The 21,626-nt window shown below is 39.3% G+C and overlaps 2 protein-coding genes across 3 annotated transcripts; one reads left to right on the forward strand and one right to left on the reverse strand.

Annotated features, from left to right (window-relative positions):
• The first annotated feature begins 1,469 nt into the window (after positions 1-1,469).
• On the forward strand, positions 1,470-2,360 carry ly6d (lymphocyte antigen 6 family member D). The gene is made up of 3 exons (XM_057346536.1): positions 1,470-1,604; positions 1,902-1,997; positions 2,138-2,360. The coding sequence occupies exons 1-3, from the start codon at positions 1,553-1,555 to the stop codon at positions 2,218-2,220; spliced, it is 231 nt and encodes a 76-aa protein (XP_057202519.1). The 5' UTR covers positions 1,470-1,552; the 3' UTR covers positions 2,221-2,360.
• A 2,426-nt stretch (positions 2,361-4,786) lies between these two features.
• On the reverse strand, positions 4,787-20,603 carry map3k3 (mitogen-activated protein kinase kinase kinase 3). Of its 2 annotated transcripts, XM_057346424.1 has the most exons (18): positions 19,182-20,603; positions 15,459-15,561; positions 15,128-15,207; positions 14,083-14,213; positions 13,965-14,005; positions 13,465-13,564; positions 13,150-13,263; positions 12,808-12,928; positions 11,941-12,074; positions 11,471-11,544; positions 11,320-11,387; positions 11,091-11,186; positions 10,556-10,717; positions 10,279-10,427; positions 9,498-9,629; positions 9,261-9,390; positions 8,451-8,628; positions 4,787-7,324 (listed from the first exon to the last, which is right to left on the reverse strand). In XM_057346424.1, exons 3-18 carry the CDS (start codon positions 15,129-15,131, stop codon positions 7,096-7,098), a joined length of 1,863 nt encoding a protein of 620 aa, XP_057202407.1. In that variant the 5' UTR covers positions 15,132-15,207; positions 15,459-15,561; positions 19,182-20,603; the 3' UTR covers positions 4,787-7,095. The 2 variants fall into 2 exon arrangements, with proteins under 2 accessions (XP_057202407.1, XP_057202409.1); XM_057346426.1 differs by lacking the exon at positions 15,459-15,561.
• Between the last annotated feature and the right edge of the window lie 1,023 nt (positions 20,604-21,626).

Raw genomic sequence — 21,626 nt, forward strand, 5'->3', positions numbered from 1 at the left:
CCACTAGTGCTTAAGCACAGCCTCTGGCGGTCATCCGGATTTCGCAGAACCACAGTTACATACGTAACTAGTGATTTGCTATGGACAGAAGCCGAGGTTAAGGTCCACTTTAGCTGTGCAAGAGCTAGCACGATGTAAGTAGCTAAATGTTTAATGTTTGATAACTGTTTTATCATAGAAATGTTAGGGCCATTCACATGTTGCATGTAAAAACACAGGCAAAATTCTGGCTGCATCGCTTTTTCACTCCTTTTTGTTTAAGTTATATTTTAGGGGCTTTTTTCTTTATTTGATAGGACAGTGGAGAAAAGACAGGAAAGCTTTGGTTAGAGACGGGGGAGTGGGACCGGCAAAAGACGCTTGAGACAGGAACCGAACTCCGATCGGGCTGCAAGTGCGCTGGCACTATATGTCGGCACCCAACCACAAGGCTATTGGCGCCAACTCTTGTCCCCTCTTCATGGCTCTTGGGAGTTTGTGCTCCTTTGGGTCTGCCGTTACTATTTGACTGCGATTGGCACGTGCGTTAACATTTAAATAGCAAACCTGAGTAAACAACCGATGTGTCCAGTAATGCGCAAAAAAACCAAAAAGTTAATTAAAAAAATCTAAGTTATCACATAATGGTTAGAGATTCGGACTCGTGATCAGAAGGTTGCCGGTTCGATTCTCAGGGCCGGCGGGTAACAACTGAGGTGCCCTTGAGCAAGGCACCTTACCCCTACTTGCTCCCCGGGCGCTCCAGTGATAGCTGGCCACTGCTCCGGGTGTACGTGTGTTCACGATTTACAGTGCGTGTGTTCACTACTCTCTGGATGGGTTAAATGCAGAGGTCACATTTCAGGTATGGGTCACTTCACAAAAAATAAATTTGAACTTTTCCTAAATACATGTTACTCTTGTATTGCTTAAAGTGAATATAAACTTGTTTTCTTTGCAGTATTTGAATTGAAAATACAGAGCATCTTTTCTGTTATTTTGACCTGTTTCTCCAGTTTTTATTTTCCTCAAATAAAAGAGAATATAAATAATATTTTTAATTGAAATTTGGGATATATATTTGGGATAAATATTGATAGGAGTTCACAGAATGAAACAAAAATTATAACTTTACCAAAACACATACCTATAAAAAATAAATTCAGAAAATGGTCTTTAAAACATCTCTTCATTTTTTTCCCACGGCTATCCTAAGGTTTCACATTTCAACATTCTACTGTTGATACTTTTACTATTAAATAGAAAATTATTTATACAAATTTTAAACAGCAAGGTAATAAGTCACACACACAATGTGAAAGAATTAAAAATCAACAAATGTAAAACGAGCAGATCATTTTGTTCTCCTCGCTGTATTAAAAACTTCCTTCAAGGTGTTCAATTATTTCGGACCTGTATAACAGCATACTCGTCATGCCTGCCATAAGCTAAACAGGTTTTACTTTAGCAAGCAGGATATAAAACACAAGACACTCATGTAGTTTACCACACACTACTGACATTCAAACCTGTGACCTGTTGCTTTCCGTGAGATCTTATTTAAGCTGAAACCATGAAGGTTCTTGCCTGTGCTCTTGTTGTGATGCTTGTCTGCAGTGTGACTGGTGAGTGTTTTATCTACATCACTCAAAATGAACTTTAGTTACTGGATTTAATTCAGCGATAAATTAGAACTTAAGGACAGAAATCAGTTTATTTTCTGATTCTTTTAGCAGAGCAGAAAGGTTTTGGGAGCAAGAGGGCAAAAGTTTCTTGTTTGAGTTTTTCTTCAAATTAAACATCAACAGATTTTTTTGTAAGTTTTGTTTCAGTATGTGTGGTGGTAGTTTTTGTTCACTAGGGATGAGAGATCGGGTAGTTTCTGTTTCTCTCTGTGACTGTTGAATGTTTCCTATTTGCAGTACACTCTCTGAGGTGCTTTACCTGCCAGGGGGACAACTGCAAGGTTGAAACTGAGTGCCCTGCTTCTGCCAACTACTGCAAGACAGCAGCCAGTGGTAAGTTCAGAGACATTTGGTACAACTGAAATAAGAGGTGGAGTATTGTCACCAAAAAATGGCAGGCAAATCATATTTACTGTAAATATGATGTGTGCTTAAAGGGAATTTAATAGATTTAATATAATCTCTCTTTGCAGTTGATTTTCTGTCCCGCACATGTGAGGAGTTCTGTACACCTGAGGTCAACGTCCACTGCTGCAGTGAAGACTTATGTGGTTAAACACATATCACAAGTCTACAGACAGACTTATTATTACTACAAAAAGAAAGATTTACTAATAACTGGTCAAATGTAATCACTTATTGTTAAGTCAATGAGCATGGGCACTTAATTAAACCTAATAAAAAGATCATGAAATATTTGTCTGGTGGTATTATTGCGTAATGCCGTCATATTCAGAATTTTTTTTCACTTGTTTTGAATTTGAGGGAACTAGCTATTAAATTGACTTATTTTTAATAACCATAACCTTATTATTAAGATTTAAAAAGCAATACATTAAAAACGTTCAGTGGAGGTAGTTCAGGGGGTTAAGATGAAGTTAAACAAGACAACCGAAAAATTCAGTAGGTCATAGAGCATAGAGGAGAGGAGAGGTGGAACTAAAATAAAACTAAATTCCCAGCTATACAGTACAAAATTATGCCAAATCATAATTATTTATGGATTAAGAAATCTTTATTTTCTGACTCTAAGCATAATGATATTAACATTTGGAATGCACATTTAACACTGGGTTGTAGTATCAAAGTCTTGTTCTAGATAAAAATATCTGGGCATTTCCAAACATCATTACTAATAATGACTCCTGTCTTTCCTGTAGCTCAGTGGTAAGAGCATGGGGCTAACAACGCCAAGGTCGTGGGTTCGATCCTAGGGGATTGTACATACTTAGAAACAAAATGTAAAGTATAATGCAATGTAAGTCGCTTTGGATAAGCGTCTGCCAAATATGTAAATGTAATAACTGACCATACACAGCAGAAAATTGTAGTTATTATGAATAAATTGTGGCCACAACACAAAGTTCAAGCCAACAAACCAGATGCATGAACTAAAATAAAATCAAGTTTGTTGGCGGTTGCACCTCATGTGACTAGAATACAAATGACCCTTTAGTTATACCGACTTTTATCCTTTGTACTGAAAGAGTGGTTTCACTGTAAGCCCAGCTGTAATTTATGTTATGGGGTGCGTTTAGTGTCAGGAATTACATGGAGGAGCCATCACTACAATCTCCTAATAAATATCTGAAGAGGGGACTGCAGTTGCTCAGTCACGGTAACTGAGGGAATGTCTATCCTAAACAAAACATTCAAAGAAGGAGAAAAGTTCAAAGAGAAACGTCATTTACCGTACGAGAAGCTTTTTACAGAGAAATGACTTTTTTTTTTAAACCTTCCTCATTTTTACCGTTCCTCAATCTCTCTTTACATTGGTCCATTCACTCTGACTCTCTCTTTCTCTCTCTCATGTTGAGAAGAGTCAAACTGCTGATTCATGTCTCCAGTGCAATGAGGCATGAGAGAACAGCAGAATTCTAATGCTTTCTACCGACTGATCGGTCGCCAAGACAAAGCCACAACCAGACGCTTAAACTGCTCTCATCTGGCAGAGTCTACTTGTGTGCAGTTGATTTTTCTGTGTGTGTGTGTATACACGATATTGTAAATGCTGTGAGGAATACAAATTTATATTCTGCGGTGATCGCATCTTCCATGACATTTAGGATTTGTAGGTCCAGGGCTTTTTAAGGAGACATTTCATATACTTTTGTGAAGGTTTACTCCAGCTCTAATGTAGTTATGAGATTTTGTGCGGTTAAGTAAATACAATGAAACGTCTAATCTAATATCTTCTAACGTGTTTACCTCAAAAGCCATGAATACAATAAAATACCATGCTAATGTGAAGAAACATTTGCAAGAGAAGCATACAGTCATACAGCAAGAATGCACTATAGGAGAAAGGGTTGAATTCAAGACGGCATTCCAACTTGATCACAACTTGTCCAACAACATAACAAGTTATAGCTCATGCCTTAAGAAAAACACCATGCTGTGACTCTCAATTGACTAGAGACAAACAACAAATTTACATTTCACTTTTGAATTAGGCTTTTAAACAAAACTTCCAGTACAAGTGTATTCTTTTTAGCATAATGTGTTTAATGGAAGCTATAACCTGACCTGGCAATGTCAGTACTGTAAGAGCATGGCGTTAATGACGCCAAGGTTGTGGGTTCGATTCCAGGGGATTGCACATACTTAGAAATGTATAAGATAATGCAATGTAAGTCGCGTTGGACAAAAGTGTCTGCCAAATGCATAAATGTAATAAAATACACATATACAAATGAATAATCAAGACTCCTTCAAAGTTTACATCACAAACTTTATATGGGCCTCATTCCTTCCTCCACATAATGGTTTTCTCTGTCTCACTATGCACTATTTTATTGCCGAGAGCAAGAACAGGGGGAGGAAAAGTCATCAATTCACTTGCTCTTTTCCTTGATGGCACAATGGTGTGTATTCACAGAGAAAAGCTGTTAATATTGTGGCTGGTTTAGACTGACTCCAAATAGACAGAGACAGATGCTGAGAAACACACTATTAGCCAGAACCATGAATGAACACACACACACACACACACACACACACACACGCACACACACACACACACGTGTTTTCCCCTTTACTTAAATACAAGCAGGCACATAGAGATATTAAAAATGATACCGTGCAAAGAAGAATAACAATAGACTTCAAAGGTTATTGTGCATATTATTTTATTTGAAAATAATCGATACACTGGACTTTGCACTGCAAGTCTCACGTCAAGATACATAACCATAATCATATACTGTATATCTAATCTATTGGTTCTTTTGCTTATCCCAGGGTTCTGAACTATACCGACTGTGACATTTCTCTGAGACTGGATGTTTGGTACAATACTGATTTCTAGCTGCCTTAAAACTAGCCGCCATTTAACGTTTTGATCATTCCTGTTTGTTTCAGAGACAAAAATACTTTCAAAAGAGCAAAAAGAATTGTCCAGCGGTTAATGTTGGAGTGTTCATACGATGCACACCTTTCAAACCCTGAGCTAAACAAAGTCGTCATACTGAGTGGAAATTCACTCCCTGGCATCAACCCACTCTTTCACTTGAGCAATACCTTTCATTCACATTCCATATAAGTACACTACCACATTCTGGACAATTCTGAAATACATGCATAATACCATCATTATTCTCATTCGACACCTTTTCTTTTACACCTCTTCTTAAGTTCTTTCACATACTAAAACTTTGAATAACAGACAAAAAGTCTGTGCAAGTCTTTCCTAAGTGGCAGCCATTGTGAGCATCCGTGTGTATGTATTTTAGAATGATGCACTAAAACTTGCATCAAGTCCTGCTTGCTTCAGATTTCGCTATTTTCTTTGGTGTAAAGCAGATACAGAACCAGAAATAGACATGCACACACACAGGAATCTTGACTTGCACAGATCAGGCACTAAAATAAGTCGCCCGAGCTCCTTTTCCATCCAGAAATAAGCACATGTAAAAATCATGTTGTAGTCTACGCAAAACCAGCTGCTTTTACAATTATTTTTGTTTCTAACAATGCTGTGTGACTCATCTTCTGTTCCTAAAGCACAGTTCGATTTCAAATGGTCTGGAGTCACAATATAAAAATAGATTTATACACATATATATATTCATATATAAAAATGACCGAACATAGGGATATAAATAAGTGAAAAAGCTTCACATTCTGTGTAACAAATGAAAAGGTTTGGCATATTCAACATTCATTTAACAAAAGTGCATTTGATCCAAATGAGTCTAATATACTGCCATAAAAACGCTTAAGGCACAACACTTAATATAGACGTTTCCTTTGGCTGGGTTGGAGAGAAAACTAATATACATCCAAATATGCTCTCAACACCTCACCACACCCAAAATAATCAGTTCAACTACAAAATACCTTACAAGATTCCCGATTTAACATTTCTTCCCCATTGGAATCTCTTCAAGAGAATATTATTAGTGAAAATAGCTGCATCGTAAGTACTTTACTGCTGCCCTCTACAGGAAAGGCACATTAACGGTATAAACTTCCTTGTATTACACCAAAAGTTGAAAAACTTCTTCACTTTAACAATATAACACATCTGACATCTGCGTCTGACATGAGGTCAGAACAGTTCAGTTAGCTGCATTCTGTAACAGACTAAAACCGAGGGACTAACCAAAGAAGTGCAATTCTGTGATAAGCAATTTACCCTCAAGCAATCCAAAGTCCAAACATTTATAAATTCCAGTGCCAAAGATGCACTGACTTGCATATGACCTTCCATGCTCACTAATCTAAGGCAGGAACAAACCAAGACACAATTATTAGGTTTCCTGTAACAATGGCTGGAATCATAGAGACTTAAAACAACAGGACCACAGGGATGATGGCTGCAACTTCTGTATAAAGGGGCAATAGGATGTAAAAACATCATACTTTTGGTACGGACTGTGCCAAACAGGGCTATTCGACTCTGAAGAGTCACCGCCCCGCACAGGTTAATCCCAACACTCATCCAACAAGGCCTTCAGTATCACTTCAAAAGAAATTACAAGCAGGTGTGTTTTATTAGAAACTAACCGCTTTCTTGGACCAAAGCTGTCTGCTTTAAACACTCATTCCAGGGTCATTGAGATAAAACTTTAAAAGGCAAATTTGGCAGTTATTGCAATAAAGAGTGCAGTTTAAAGCAGCTCCAAAGTCCATTTCCAAACAGTATCATATTTGTTGCGTCTACTGTTAAGTGATACCATCAATCTGTTTATTCCTTGAAATTCATGTTGCAACACAAAGGCATCCTGTAGCGCCCCCTGCCGTTGCAGACATCATAACAGGAAAAGCTTTTGTGACCTCATCCTGGCAGCAGCTGATTGGGTGCAAGCACACCACATGCTTTGGAAAAGTAGATTGCCTTGGATACTCAGCTTATCATGGCTTGAGTCCTTAAGAGGGAACCTCATTCCTCTGAGAGTCTTTAACTCGTGGAAGCAGCTTGATGTACTCCTCAACATAATATCTGGGAGAAGGGATGTCTGAGCAGCTCTTCTGCGCTTGGTCGGTACTTGGCCTCCACGAAGATGCAGCGGAGGAAGTCGCGTGTGTGTTCGGAGATGTGAGAGGGAAGCTGGGGGTTGGTGGGCTGAGTGGCGATTTTAAATATGGCTGCCATGGCCTCGTATTCAGCCCACGGCGGCTTTTCCGTCAACATCTCCACCACCGTGCAGCCGAGACTCCTGCTCACACAACACTTCACTTAGAAAAAAATAACTCATCATGGGGTCACATAATAATGTTAATCTTAAACATGTTTTGTTACTTTTTTCATTAAATTTGCAAACATACGTGTTTTTCATCCGTAAATGTGTTTGACATGTGATCGGTGTAGCCTATCAAACCACAGACTGCAACTAGGAAACTTTACAGGAATGTTTTGATGGAAACTTTCCCATTTACTGCTGTTGATAATTAAAATGTGGTTTTGCGTCTTTACCACTAAATACTGACAGAAGCAATGAGAGGTCTGTTGGTGTGTGTGTGGACTACAAATTTTCCATCTCACTCTTACGAGCTGAATTTCAGCCAATCATAACTCTCTTTGACCTGGTGGGAGTCTGTCCAATCAGTTTATGATGGGGAATCCCTGAGCAGCAGTAAGCCCCTCCCACTGATATGTGCACGTGTGCTCCTCAACATTACAAAAGTAAAAGCAGTCTTTCCTTTGGTTTTCTAAACATAAGCCCAGAATTAAGTTAAAGAAATCAAGTTTATTCAATGTTAAAACAGCTCTGCCACATTCTTAAAGGCATAGTTAACCTCAAAATAAATCATCATTTACTACCCCTCTCTTCTGTGGAACACAGGAAGATATTGTGATTCTCAATGTTATCTTCAAAATATCTTCTTTTGTGTTCTGCAGAAAAAAGTAAGTCATACAAGTTTGGAAAGAAATAAGGGCGAGTAAATTTTTGTGTGAACTATGCCTTTAACTTCTCCAATCTGCTTAATAAACAATTTACCCTACAACGTGACCCTTAGGATGGCTGAGTTCATGCATCTAAGCAGAGCAGATCTGTTGTTATCATTCCTTACGTCGTATGGTTTACATGACTGTTCGGTGCCAAACATCACACCATCTAATGTTCACTCCTACAAACCCCAGCTGTTTTCTCCACTCCAGTAAAATGAGATTCTGAAGATATGCAGCTTTAAGTTTTTCATGATTGAAGATGAACTATGCAGTTCAAAGCGTGCACATTTTCTTCAATGGGAAGTAAATCATAAGCTTTTGCTCCCAATCCTTAGAATGTGTATTTCTTAATTTTGCCTTCACAAACTAAAAAAAGCTAAAATTGCTCTCACCAGACGTCAGCCTTCCGACCGTACCCCTCTCCACTAATGACCTCCGGGCTCATCCAGTATGGCGTCCCGGTAACAGAACGGACCCCAGTGCTGGACATGCAAATAGTTTGAAGGCGCTTACTGGCGCCAAAATCTCCCAGCTTCACGTTGCCCGCTGAATCCCGCAGGATGTTGGCACCTGAATGCACCATCATAAACAGGAAGGGCCACAGTTAGCGGGGTTTTGGTTTTGTTCAGAAAGATTTACAAGCTATCAAAATCCTGTTTACACAACCTATTTTACGCATGATAAGCACCAAAATCCTCAAAGCATGATTCTGTAAAAACTGACACTTTATAAAACAAAATATTACTAATCTTGAATTTCAATTTAAAGACAACACTTTAAAGATTTTGAAAGCAAAGCTTGAAGGTCCAGTGTATGAAATATAGCGGCATCTAGCCGTGAGGTTGTGAATTGCAACCAACAGCTCACACACCCCCCCCCTTTTGAGCACTATGGTGGCTGACACAAGATACCATAACATTTTCACTTCTTTTGCTGAAGGACATAACATATTTACGAAACGCGCTCTGTAGAGCAGTTTGTCCGTTTAGGGCTACTGTAGAAACAACATGGCGAATTCCATGCAAGGGGACCCGCGGTGTATGTAGATAGAAATAGCTCATTCTAAGGTAATAAAAACATTACGCTTCATTACGTAAGGTCTTTATACACCTCTGAAGACATAGTTATGTATATTACATTGCATTTCTGTCAATAGATCCTCCAAAAAAATGACACACTGGACCTTTAATTTCAGATTGTACCTTTAATGTCCCTGTGGACTATCATGTTGCTGTGCAGGTAGGACATGCCCTCCAGGATCTGTCTGGTGTATTTACGCGTCACATTTTCTGTCAAAGCCCCATAGGCCTTCAGCTGGTCTTTGACTGAGCCCTGAGAAATAAGAAATTATGCCACAAATAAGTCAACCTCTATATCAGATGTTACTCAACAGTCTAATCCTCAAAGCTTTTGAGGGCCCAATTCTCATTCCCACTCACCCCCGGCATATACTCCATAAAAATAGTCAGAGTTTTCTCATTGTGGTCTCTAAGGCAACCGTAGTACTGGACGATTCGCTCATGGTGCAGGTTCTTCAACAGCTGTATCTCACACTCCAACGCGCTCACCTCCTGCAGAAAGAGGGCCAAGAGTCATGACACAACCACAGCTGAGCCGAGCGGCTGTGACCGCAGGGGTCTGACCGAGCATGTATAGGTGGAAGGACCACAGCACACAAAAACCACGCGGGTCGTTAAGAGAGCATGAACATCCTGGAGACTAAGATTGTTTGCTTTTGAGTGTGTGACCGATTGTGTGTGTGTGTGTGTGTGTGTGTGTGTGTGTGTGTGTGTGTGTGTGTGTGTGTGTGTGTGTGTGTGTGTGTGTGTGTGTGTGTGTGTGTGTGTCAAGCGAGGGCATGAGCAATGAGAAATGTGTTACTACCTGCTTCCCTTTGCTTCACAAACCCCCCTCCTGTCCGACACACACAATCACGCACAGATACAGGAAGTGACAGTGCGTGTTTTTGCAATGGCAGACAGGAAAAGATTTAAAGAGTGGGGGAAAGGTTTGAGAAAGATAGCAACACAAATCGAGAGGAAAAAACAAGCTGGCAGATTACTAGAGAAAAGAAATTTGAAAGTCAAATCTAATTACGTCAACAGGTTTCTATGATCGTTAGATTTAAAGGTATCTTAAAGTAAATAGCATTACATTGCATCTAAGAGAGAGAGGGACATACTAATATAGCTACAGTCTGTGTTTTTGTTTGTGTGGTACCTTGCTTGTCTCTGGACTGGCAGGGTCAAAATGAACCTGTTTTGCTGCCAGTTCTCTCCCTGTGTCCACATCATAGCATAGATACACCCTCCCAAAAGCCCCCTGACCTAGCAGTTTCCCTCTGCGCCACGTCACTGGAGCTGTAGGTGCTACAAACACACAGAAACGATAAATTCGCATAGACGCACGTTATACGCAGGACTCCACATTCAACCACATTCAGCACGCAATTGAATACAATAATCTATAACAGAAAAATCTGTCCGGTTACACTTACACTTATGAGGGACTGGGCGGTCCTGTGGGCGGAGTCTGGCTTGAGCATCAACCAACTGCCAGCTTCCCACACTCTCCTCACTGCCGTTCAGCGATCGCCTTGACGGCACCAACGTGAACAAGTTACCCTGAGGACGGCGGATCCGAGGAAACGTCCGCCGACCTGAGAATAAGCATTAGTGGTTTAAATAATGATATAACGTACATTTACATTAAGTCAGTTTGCATACAGTATATGTATTTTTTCTAACTTACTTGTTTCACACTTTTCAGTTTATACTTTTGCTTTTATCCAAAGCAACCACACAATAATACATTAGTATATATTTGATCAGTTTGTGTGTTCACTGGAAAATTAACCAATGACTTTGTGTAGTGCCCTGCTCTATCTGTTGAGCTACGAGAAAGCATTTTTAGATTAAAAATGACTTAAGAATCCAAAAAATCTCAAGCAGGTTTGGCTGATCAAAAGGATTAAGAATCTCTGCATTAGAGAGTAACAATAAATGTGACTGCATACAGACTAATGATGGTACCTTCACTGTGGTCTTTATGATGAAGGGACACGTGATACCTCCGGGGGTATGTCCCTCCCTTCCCCACAATCTTATCATAAACATGGTTTTCCCGGTCTAAAAGAGGAAAAAGATGGAGGGAGAAATAAGATGAAAGGTCAGATGAACCACAGATCAAGATGGATCTGTAAATGTTTAGAACTTCATCAACTGTTTTGTTGATCACAGTGACATCATTAGTGATACGCACCTGCACAGTCCTGCCGGTTGTCAGGGTAACTCTTAACCCTGTGCGTACGAGGTTTCCTGAGTGAGGGGCTATGAGGTACGACACAGATGATTCGAAAAAAATTTCAATGATTATTACACTAGCATTACACTATGTATGTCCTATATTGTACCTGTCAGAGTTGCTGTCCAGAGATTGACAGCTGCCAGACACAGAGTTTTCTGCACTGCTCCAGGGATCCAGCACCTTGAAATATAGGTTTAAATTACAAGTACAACTGACTCTGGTGGATAAGTACAGTAACTGTATGACATTTTAGCATTGGTATATAACAAAGTCTATACGTGAATAGAAAACGCTGACATGTATGCTATACTTAAAATCTGTGCTGCATATCTGACGTTTTTTTCAAAGACTACTGAAGGTAGGAATAAACATGTTAGAAGATGTAACACTTCACGCAAATTAAACAGAAACTTCCAATCTTCCCCAAAATTGATATGATTCATTCATTTCCTTTTAAAGTTTAAGGCACGTTGTGTAACATTTGTTGCAAATGTTAAAACATTTGCATCTATATTTATACACAGTATACATTTACAAACCAAAAAGGTGATCTTTGCATATTTATGTTAAACTCACACACTGGTCGCTGGTTTCCGGTATGAACTCCCCCTCGCTATTGATACTGGTGTATGATCCCTGCCGTGCAATTCGCTGTTGGCGCTCAGGAACGTAACCAGGGGGCGGAGAACTTCGGCCAGTGTTCTGAGAGCCTATGTGAGGGCAAGATGATGTGAAGGAGAAATATTTTGACCGATAAAAGGGAAAATGTAAAAGGGAAAATGTTTGCAAATTAAGTTACGTTAATTGCAGAGTATTTCACTATATAACAACTAATACAATATAGAATTCACATAAAGCATCTAGCTATTCATTTCATCTTTAGTCATATTGAAAGAACATCAGACTAGTATACTAATAAAAGCTGCATGATGTACAGTAATAAATCAGTATATCATGTGTGAAAAAAATCTGTGCTTGCAATAAGAAATGAAAGAGTTACCCAACAGCTTCAGCATTGCAATATGCTGTAACAAAAGCAGAATCTAAAAGCAGCTGAATCATGATACTATGTACAAGTATAAACAAATGTCTATTTCCTCCAGTCACAGAGTCTCTAGGAACGCTCTTACAAGCTGTAACAACCTCCCCTCCCCCCAAAACACACACTATCTCTGCAACAGGCCATTGGCCCACCATGCTAATAGTGTCGTGCAATCTGATTGGCTGCGAGCCAGCGAGCCATTGTGGAGCAGCCAGTGATGGTGGACAGGAAAAGGAAGAGGACCCACTTCTCACAGAGGAAGTCAGAGAAACAACAGAGAGTGAGAGCAGGCAAGAGAGAGAGAGAGAGAGAGATAATGAAAGAGAAACAGACCAAGGAAAGAAGATTGATAAGAAAGGCAAGTCGGAGTGATTTTAGATTAAGTGTGTGCGCGCGCTCACTGGTGGAGTGGTGGCGTCCTCTGGGTTCTGAGGACTGGTACTCTGTACTGACATCGCCGGTGGACTGCGAGGTTTTAATGCGAACCTGCTTACACGCTGTGTGATGAGATGGAGAAGAGGCCTACGCAACACACACAGATGTACAAAATTAAATCGATAAATCAGTGTTCCCACAGCATCGTGTTTTTGCAGCTGGAGGGTCCCCTATCCAACCCCACAAGGCCAATAAGGTTAAACCCTGTATAATTGGTCCAAAAATATATACTGTATATAACATGTGATAAAGTTTCATGATTCATGACTCGTAATAAAATCCAGTATGACAATGTGTGTGAGTCTCACGTTGCTTTGTTCCTGCGTCAACAGCATGATCTTAATGCTCTTCATGTTTGAGCTGCGGTCCAACAGATCAATGGCTTTATCCAAGTCATCCTGACTGCGCAGGGGGATCGACAGCTGTGTGCCACAACAACCATGCAGAAATGCACTTAACAAACACTCTTTAAGTTGCTGAAGTGGATTTTGAAGTGATGATATATACTAGTATAAAAAGTATTAGAAATGAATGAATTAATCCTCAGGGAAAGTATTTTTTGTAGGCTTACAGCTGTAATCAGACATGAGTGGGTATAAATGTAACTGAATGTAAATCAATACCTCATTATTCATATAATGCAGGTCTAACTGCTGACCGAAGAATGTTTTGACTTTCTGCTGGATTTCCTCAAACTGCACAGGCCGCCCGAACATCAGAATCCTACGAACACAAATAAATACACACACACGCACACCAGCATTAAACAGGAAGCCGAAATTTTTTTAGATGTGCTATTTGAGCCGACAAGCCAAGTAGTCACACACACACAGCACACATAGTGGGATCTGCAGCGCTCACAGATTCCTGAGCGCACACCTAGCATAGCTGTGGTCTCTCCTGGCAGCCCCAGACTAACCACAGTCTTTGCTTTCTACTGAGATAGCAGTCTGAGCAGTGAGAGAGAGGATGCATGTGTGTCGTGTAAGTGTATGAAAGATTTCTATTGGGTTTTCTGTCTGTAAATGCCTGTTTCGTGTTGGTTTAAGCATGATTATTAAGAGACAAATTACAAAAAAATATGCATGCATACACACACACACACACAAAGAAAACAAATCACCTTCTTTCACCACAGAATTCAAACTTAATTCTGACATCATCCTGTAGAAACCAAAAGAGCACTGAGGTTAGCATGGGGTTATAAAGAGATCACAATTTTATTTGTGTATGTGTGCTACCATTCTGTTGGAAGAGCCGGCAGTGCTGACAGGTTTGGGTTTTGCCGTGTCGTAGGTCGCCGAAGGCTGGCGCCTGGTCATCTGCAGGGCCACCAGATCCTTCATAATTGAATGGAGAGCCTGTCTCTCATCTAGAAAGAGAGACAATGGCAGTCATTAGAAACTATTATGTTGAATGTCCCAAAAGGACATTTGGGGTTTCAGACAACATTTACCTGGTTATATCTTGGCATTGGTTTGGAGTAGGAAAATAATATCATTAGAAAGCCACGATTTTTTTTTTCTTCGTCAAAGGGACACTAAATGATGTCACATATGTACGATACACACAGTAAAATCTAACAGATTTCAGAAAAGCTGGCAATAAAATTGTTTGCCAACGTAAACAAATGTATATCGAACATTGGTGTCTTTCATCATAATTTTGTTGTTATGCTAAAGTGATTTTACCATGGATTTGATCCTGCTCAATTCCAAGCTTTATACTAAACAGAGATTATTCTCTGCATAAACTCGCTATACAGTTACACAGAATGTGCAAATGAACTGCGAAGATGTTCTGCTATACAAACACAAAAACAGCTAGACCTGCGGCAACGTGTGAACCCTGGGAGAAGAAGACAACCATGTTTTTGAGATCCCTGTTCTCATGTTTGATGTAAGAACGAGCCGTGTCTTGGCAAAGCTCGTTCACGCAGGGAAAATATTTGCAGTGTGTTGTTTGGACGGACTTCACACACCTCCAAAGAGAGAAAGAACCAGAGAAGCCCTGTCTACCCACAAATACTGGGAACCGGTGGAAGAACACGACACAGACCATCCTAAGCACTGCACTCAACTTTTTAATTTCTGAATGTCTGTGTGTAGGTGTGCGTTCACGTGAGAACATCACTGCCCGTCTCCATGTTTTGCACCTGGCTACACTTTCTTACTAACACTTTCTCCTTTGCATGTTATGCTTGATACGACTTCATACTTGAACAGTAAATAACGACAGAATTTTTCTCTTTTTTTAAGCAAATGATTGACTTATATATGGACTTACTCATTTTGGCTGTGTGAAGGTGTCTGCTCTTGTTCCGATGTCCTCACACACACTGTCCTGTTGTGTCACCCATCAATGGCCTAAAAGTACAGAAATATTCAGGTTATTTAGAAGGTCCTGGTGTGAATCCATTATTATGACCATTGTTTGCAGCAATGCCACAATGTCTAAAAAAATGCAATCCAGAGAACAACAACAGTAAAACAGAAGACTTACAGTAAATTTGAATTGCATGTTGGTTACCAACTCTGTTTTATCCAATAAAAATAACTGTTGATACATGAAAACTATTTTGAACTATTAAAACTATTTGATGTTTTAAATATTTTACATGTGCATCAGGATGTCGAGAAGGTCTGCTGTGCATGCATGCGAGACACAGAAGAGAGCCCGTAACCTGATCACCGCTGGCACTGTGAAACCTGGCACAAAACCTCCAGCCGAGGGAAAAAATAAGAGAGAAATATTTACCATTTAAAAAGTGCCAGATTTTAGCTCTACAGACCTGATCCAGTCTTAATATCCCCTCTAAATTCCCCCTAAATTTATATTTAGTCATTTAGCAGACGCTTTTATCCAAAGCGACTTACAGATGAGGGAAACAATGGAAGCAATTGGAACAACATAAGGACAACAAAAAGCATAAGTGCAATAAAAAACTGGTCTCATATAGCCTAACAAAGTATAAAGAGCTAAGGTTTTTTTTTTGAAAGAGTAGAAAAGAGTTAGAAGTCAGAACTGATCAGTCAGGTGTTGACGGAAGAGATGTGTTTTCAGACGATTCTTAAAGATGGCTACAGAATCTGCTGATCTTGTAGCAGCGGGCAGATCATTCCATAAATGTGGAACCGATCAAGAGAAGGTCTTAACAATGCCATACCTTAATAAATGTTATCGTTGTAATATTTCTCAAGACTATATCTTTTTGTTTACATAAATACAGTATAGGCTCATGCCGACAGGTGGCTTTAAAGCATAAAAGGAACTTATAGGCCATATAGCTTCATCACACATTTGATGTTTGGCATTTTAACCAATATTTTCTCATATGATCTGACAAGGTTAAGCCTTGAAAAATATGTCCTATACACTGTTAATGTATGTTACTTTTATACAGACAATAAAACAATCAGTCCTCAATAATAAGTGACTTCTCTCCATGCATTTGCTGCATGAATGTGAAAAACATTTGATATAAAATCCAAACCCTACCAAGTGACTTTCTAATGTCCTTCAGCTATGTTTTCTGTTTTTCCTGGAAGAAACAAACTGCTTCAACACAAGGGTATCCAAATGATGGTTTCGATTCACATGTTAGATAAGTAATTATAGCGAAGTCATGCATGAAATATACATGCCCGGTTTCACAGACAAGGCTTAAATAAATCGCCCTGACATATCTTAAAAACATTGTTTTGTCTCAAGATGCACACAAGTAATGTTTTTCTAAGCCATTTTAATAAAAGCGACTATCCTAATTTAACTAAGGCATAAGCTAGGCCTTGTCTGTGAATCCGGGCCATAACTCATGTACCTGGAAGTCACACGATAAAGGCATTTTTAAATATACCTCTGTATTCTGGATTAGGCTCTTCTACCAATTACAGTATTATCTACAAATGCATTATTTCACAGCCAAACCAATACATGCTAATTCAGTTTCCAAACATCAACACTCTGACCATATACTAATGCCATAGCCAAGCATATAAGTGCTAATTTAAAATATAAAAAGCTTGTTATTATTTCATTTAAACTTTTCAAATCAGTTTCACATCCCTAAAGCGGATCAGGAGTGCTATGCTAGAATAAAGCAGAAAAGTGTCCTCAAGACTGCATCCCTCAGCATATTCTGACCTTTAAAAGCGGAGCGCGGAGACAGGACTGCGTCATTCCTAATGACATTACCTGCCTGTGTCTCACTGCTGGGCTTCATCAGACCTGCAAAACTCTTTTTTTGATCCAATTACAACAGACCAATAGAGAAAGGACAAACTGGGCGTTGCGGAGAACGCCTCATCATTCGCAACTCCTGGTCAGGGTTTAAATGATTAACCAAGGGGATGAGGTAAGTAGCGCGTGTGCCCATGCGCACGCTTGTTTCAGCACCTGCGGTCATGCGAATGCCACTGAACCGTGAGCAATTACAGCGACCAGACATCATTCTTTTGCAGGTGGCCTTATTGACTGCTGAAATGCCGCTGGCCTTGTAGGACATTTCGCTATACATAAACCTTTACCAGAATGCTCCACAGATGGTTTGGTTAGGGAGTGTAAGTTTTGCGGTTCACGTGTACAGGTCACAGAAAGTATTAAACCAGGGTGATGCCAAACCTCTGGAGGTTTCACCATCTGCAAGTTTTTATTAAACGGTTTGCGATCATCACCCCTTCAAAGAAAACGTTTTAGTCCATTTACATTTAAGCAGACGTTTTAATCCAAAGCGACAAAAGTAGTAAAGCAATGTTTACATGGCCTGAATAACATGTGCATGTAAACACATTCTTTTACCTACTTGACTTCAGGTTCCCTCACAATCCTTTGCTATCTCGCAAGCCAATTGAATATACCTATTTAAACTGGAAACTAAATATGCAAGGCCAAAATATAACAAATCAGATACACTCTTGCGAAGATCTGTGAAAGATCTGTTTTCTGTGACAAAGGTCCAGCTCATTCAGTCCTTACTCAGTCTACAACCTCATGTCTGTATTTCTTTTTTTCTATTCTGCTGTTCTTAATGACCTTCTGGTAAGAATGTGTGGAATCTGGCAAAAGGAGGCCGTCTATGGGCCCTGTCAGCCTGGCTGGCTTTGTTTTGCTTGTATCCTTTTCCAGTACTCACCAGAACCTCAACAAATGTCTCTTACATTTCCCACCCCCAAACTCTCACCTTATTTTCTGCTGTTTAGTCTGTGGCTGGTTTTCCCAGCTATGGTGTTGGCTTTGCATACGTCGGGGATTGTGGTACAACACAGAGGCTTACAGCACAAATCCCTTCTAGGGTTCCCAATGGTCTGAAGTGGCTTGACTAAAAAGTTCCCATCAACTCAAAAATCAACAGCTGTTGCAGATAGTGAAAAAGGGAGGGTTTTATCAAAGGAACTTTTGCATCATCTACAAACAACCAGACCGGACACCATCTGTAAGTTAGCCAATGTTGTGACATACTGGCAAGCTGACACTGAAATTCATCATTTACTCAAACTCATGTCATTCTGAATTTGTATGACTTTCGTTTTTCTGCATATTTTGAACCACACAACATTGGGGTCCCATTGACTTTCATTGTATAGACATAAAACCACCGAGACTTTTTTAAGGATGTCAAACGATTAATCGCATTCAGAATAAAATTCTGTATTTATAAAAACACACGCATAAAGACATATATTTAAGAAAAATATAAAAAATGAATAAACATTTAAATATTATTTAAATTATTGTTAAATAAATAAAATAAAATAAACAAATACACCTAAATATTTTAGTAAATATGTATACATGCACGTGTACGTGTTTATAAATATTAAATTAATATCCACAGTACACAAACATATATTATGTACCCACAAACCTTTATTCTGGATGCTGTTAATCACAATTAATTGTGTGACAGCCCTAATTTTTTTAAATATTATCTTTTGTGTTTCATCATATACAGCTTTTGGATGAATGAGGGTAAATAAATGATTACATAATTTTCATTTTTTGGGATAATATCCCTTTAAATGTTTATATTGCTTATATTGCCTGTCAAAATGGTTTAGGTACAGCTCTATTCGCTAGCAATTTGAACAGAACGACTGAGTCAATAACTAATTTCTTAATAAAACGCAGCATAAATCACTATTAAGCTTTCAGACCATGCAAATAAGAACATGACTCCCAACAAAAGTCCATGCCAAATAATGCTTGTTGTTTTAGGCTGAACAGATTTAAAGTAATTGTGAATCACCTGATTGCAAACACCTGGAATGAAACATTTCTGCATTTTCACATCAACGCAAGCAGCAAGACCTTGAGGACACCTTGAACCCCTTAAAACGCTCACCTGAGCTGTGGGTGAAGTACAGGTGACAAGTCTTCTGCCTCCACGCAGGTGAGTCTTCCCTCGAAATCTCTATGCGTTTATTTTTAATGTTATAATCACAGTTAATACAATGTGACGATCAACAAGTATCCGGTCCTTCCACCTGCGGGGCGATGTTGACAGGCTGCTGTCATCGCTGAAGCGCCTCCAAGTGCGCGGACACCCTAGGGTCTCCCATATCATCCGTGACTTTATTCTCCAGAGGGGTATAAAGAGAGGGTTTATTCCTTAAACCAGTGAAGATACCTCTTAAACACCAAATCACTTGTATGTTCTGACAGTTAAAGTAACAGTATATAATGCGGTACTTCATGAAGCGACAAAGAAAACATTGTCTAATAGTTCAAAAAGGGTAAACGTCCTTGGCTCGATCATTAGATTTGCGTAGACAACATAACTATCGTACGCACAAGTATCAAAGAAATATACAAAGAAAACTCCAAAATGTCAACACTAATGGTGCATATGTAAGCGAATTGCGTTGATGAAATCCATTTGTAAGAGCAGACGAGAGGAAAAGGACGAAGCGATTTCCGTAATTTTGATGGCTTCTTTTCCTGCTAAGTATGCATCTTTTTCCTCCGTCGGTGTGTCTGGCCAGTTCACTGGATGGCCGTGTAGTTTTCACTTTCTGAGTAAAAAGTGGCTCAACAATTGTCCGTACATGTGTATTAATCCAACACATGTGGGTAATACGTTTGTACAACCACATGAAAAAGAAAACAAGCCCTCAGCTCGATGCATGCAACATCTCCGCATTATTATGCGACAAATAGTTTTGAATGAAGGCATGTGACTATGAAAAAAGCATTCTTGTATCCACTTTATCGAGGCAAAGTCGAAAAAATATATATATTAGGAGAATTGCACATAAATCCCACTGCAGATGTTGTGGACAAAAGAAATGGTGCGCATTATAGCCAGCGCTACTTAAACTTCGAGAACAAATTCCGCTTTCCGTTTATGTCTGTGATATGAAAGTTGAAACTCGGCGAAAGTACGAAAATATGCTTTCCAAAGGCCGCTGAAGTTATATGGGTGATATTAAGAGACAGAATAGACCGTAAAGCGAAATTAATCTCGTGAAGATGAAGAACAGCAGATGCTAGAATGAATCTTTAGCGCAGCGAGTTTCCTGACAGTGAAAAGCAGTTCGTCACCGGAACCCATAAACTCGCTTCCTTCAAAACGAGCCAAAAGTTAATCTCGTCAATGCACGTGCAGAAATAAACTTGTTTTCGCGATTTTTTCATCGTCGTCCGTGACAAAAATGTATCGCATTGCCTTATTAATTTCCATAACATGTTCAAGACGACAACTGTAGTTCGGACTTTGCGTACGCTCGGGGGCGCGCTGTTCCACTCTTCAGTTCATGCTCGATAACGCGCACATGTTGTGCACACGTTTATGACGTAGAAGTCAGAATTAAATTATTTTAGGTGAGATAACCAGACTGGGTTTAATTGATGGGTTCTCTTTAACTATATTTCATCCCTACATTTATATTATTTACTTATTGTGTACCTTTACATATATACATTGTTAAAACTGACTCCTGTGTATTTGTGTATGTAGGGCCTATTTATAATAGTTTTTGATGGAAAAACACTTTTAGAAGCAAAAAAAGTAGAATGAGTACAATCCTGGATGCTGCACTATATTTATTCTAGGATGAATTTAGGTCTGTAGATGTTGGGCTGTTGTAAGAGCAGTTTGATCAGAAGGTCTGTGAGAAATATCCTATACAACAATTACACATATGAGAAGAAGGACTACAGAATCACGTACATTTACATTTATGCATTTGGCAGATGCTTTTATCCAAAGCGACTTATATTGCATTATATATATTTATTTCTAATTATGTGCAATCCCTGGGATCGAACCCATGACCTTGGCGTTGTGAGCACCATGCTCTATCCACTGAGCTACAGTAAAGCTATGAAGAAATCTGAACATAGTTCACCCAAAAATGAAAATTCTGTCATCATTTACTCACCCTCAGGTTGTTCCCTATCTGTATACATTTCTTTGTTCTGCTGAACACAAAGGAAAAAATATTTGGAATAATGTCAGTAACCAAACAGATCTCATCACCCATTTACTGCCATAGTAGGAAAAATAAATACTATGGGAGTCAGTGGGGGATGAGATGTGGTTACAAGCATTCATCCAAATATCTTTCTCTGTGTTCATCAGAACAAAGACATTTATACAGATTTCGGAACAACTTGAGGGTGAGCAAATGATGACAGAATTAAATTTTTTGGGTTAACTGTTCCTTTAACAAACTGCCTGCTAGACTGTAAGGCAGTGGTCACCAACCCTGCTTCAGCACACCTGTCTGTAATTATCAAGCAAACCTGAACACCTCGATTAGATAGTTCAGGTGTGTTTGATTGGGGT

This window comes from Triplophysa rosa, linkage group LG11, assembly GCF_024868665.1.
Source record: "Triplophysa rosa linkage group LG11, Trosa_1v2, whole genome shotgun sequence".
In the NCBI taxonomy this organism is placed as follows: domain Eukaryota; kingdom Metazoa; phylum Chordata; class Actinopteri; order Cypriniformes; family Nemacheilidae; genus Triplophysa; species Triplophysa rosa.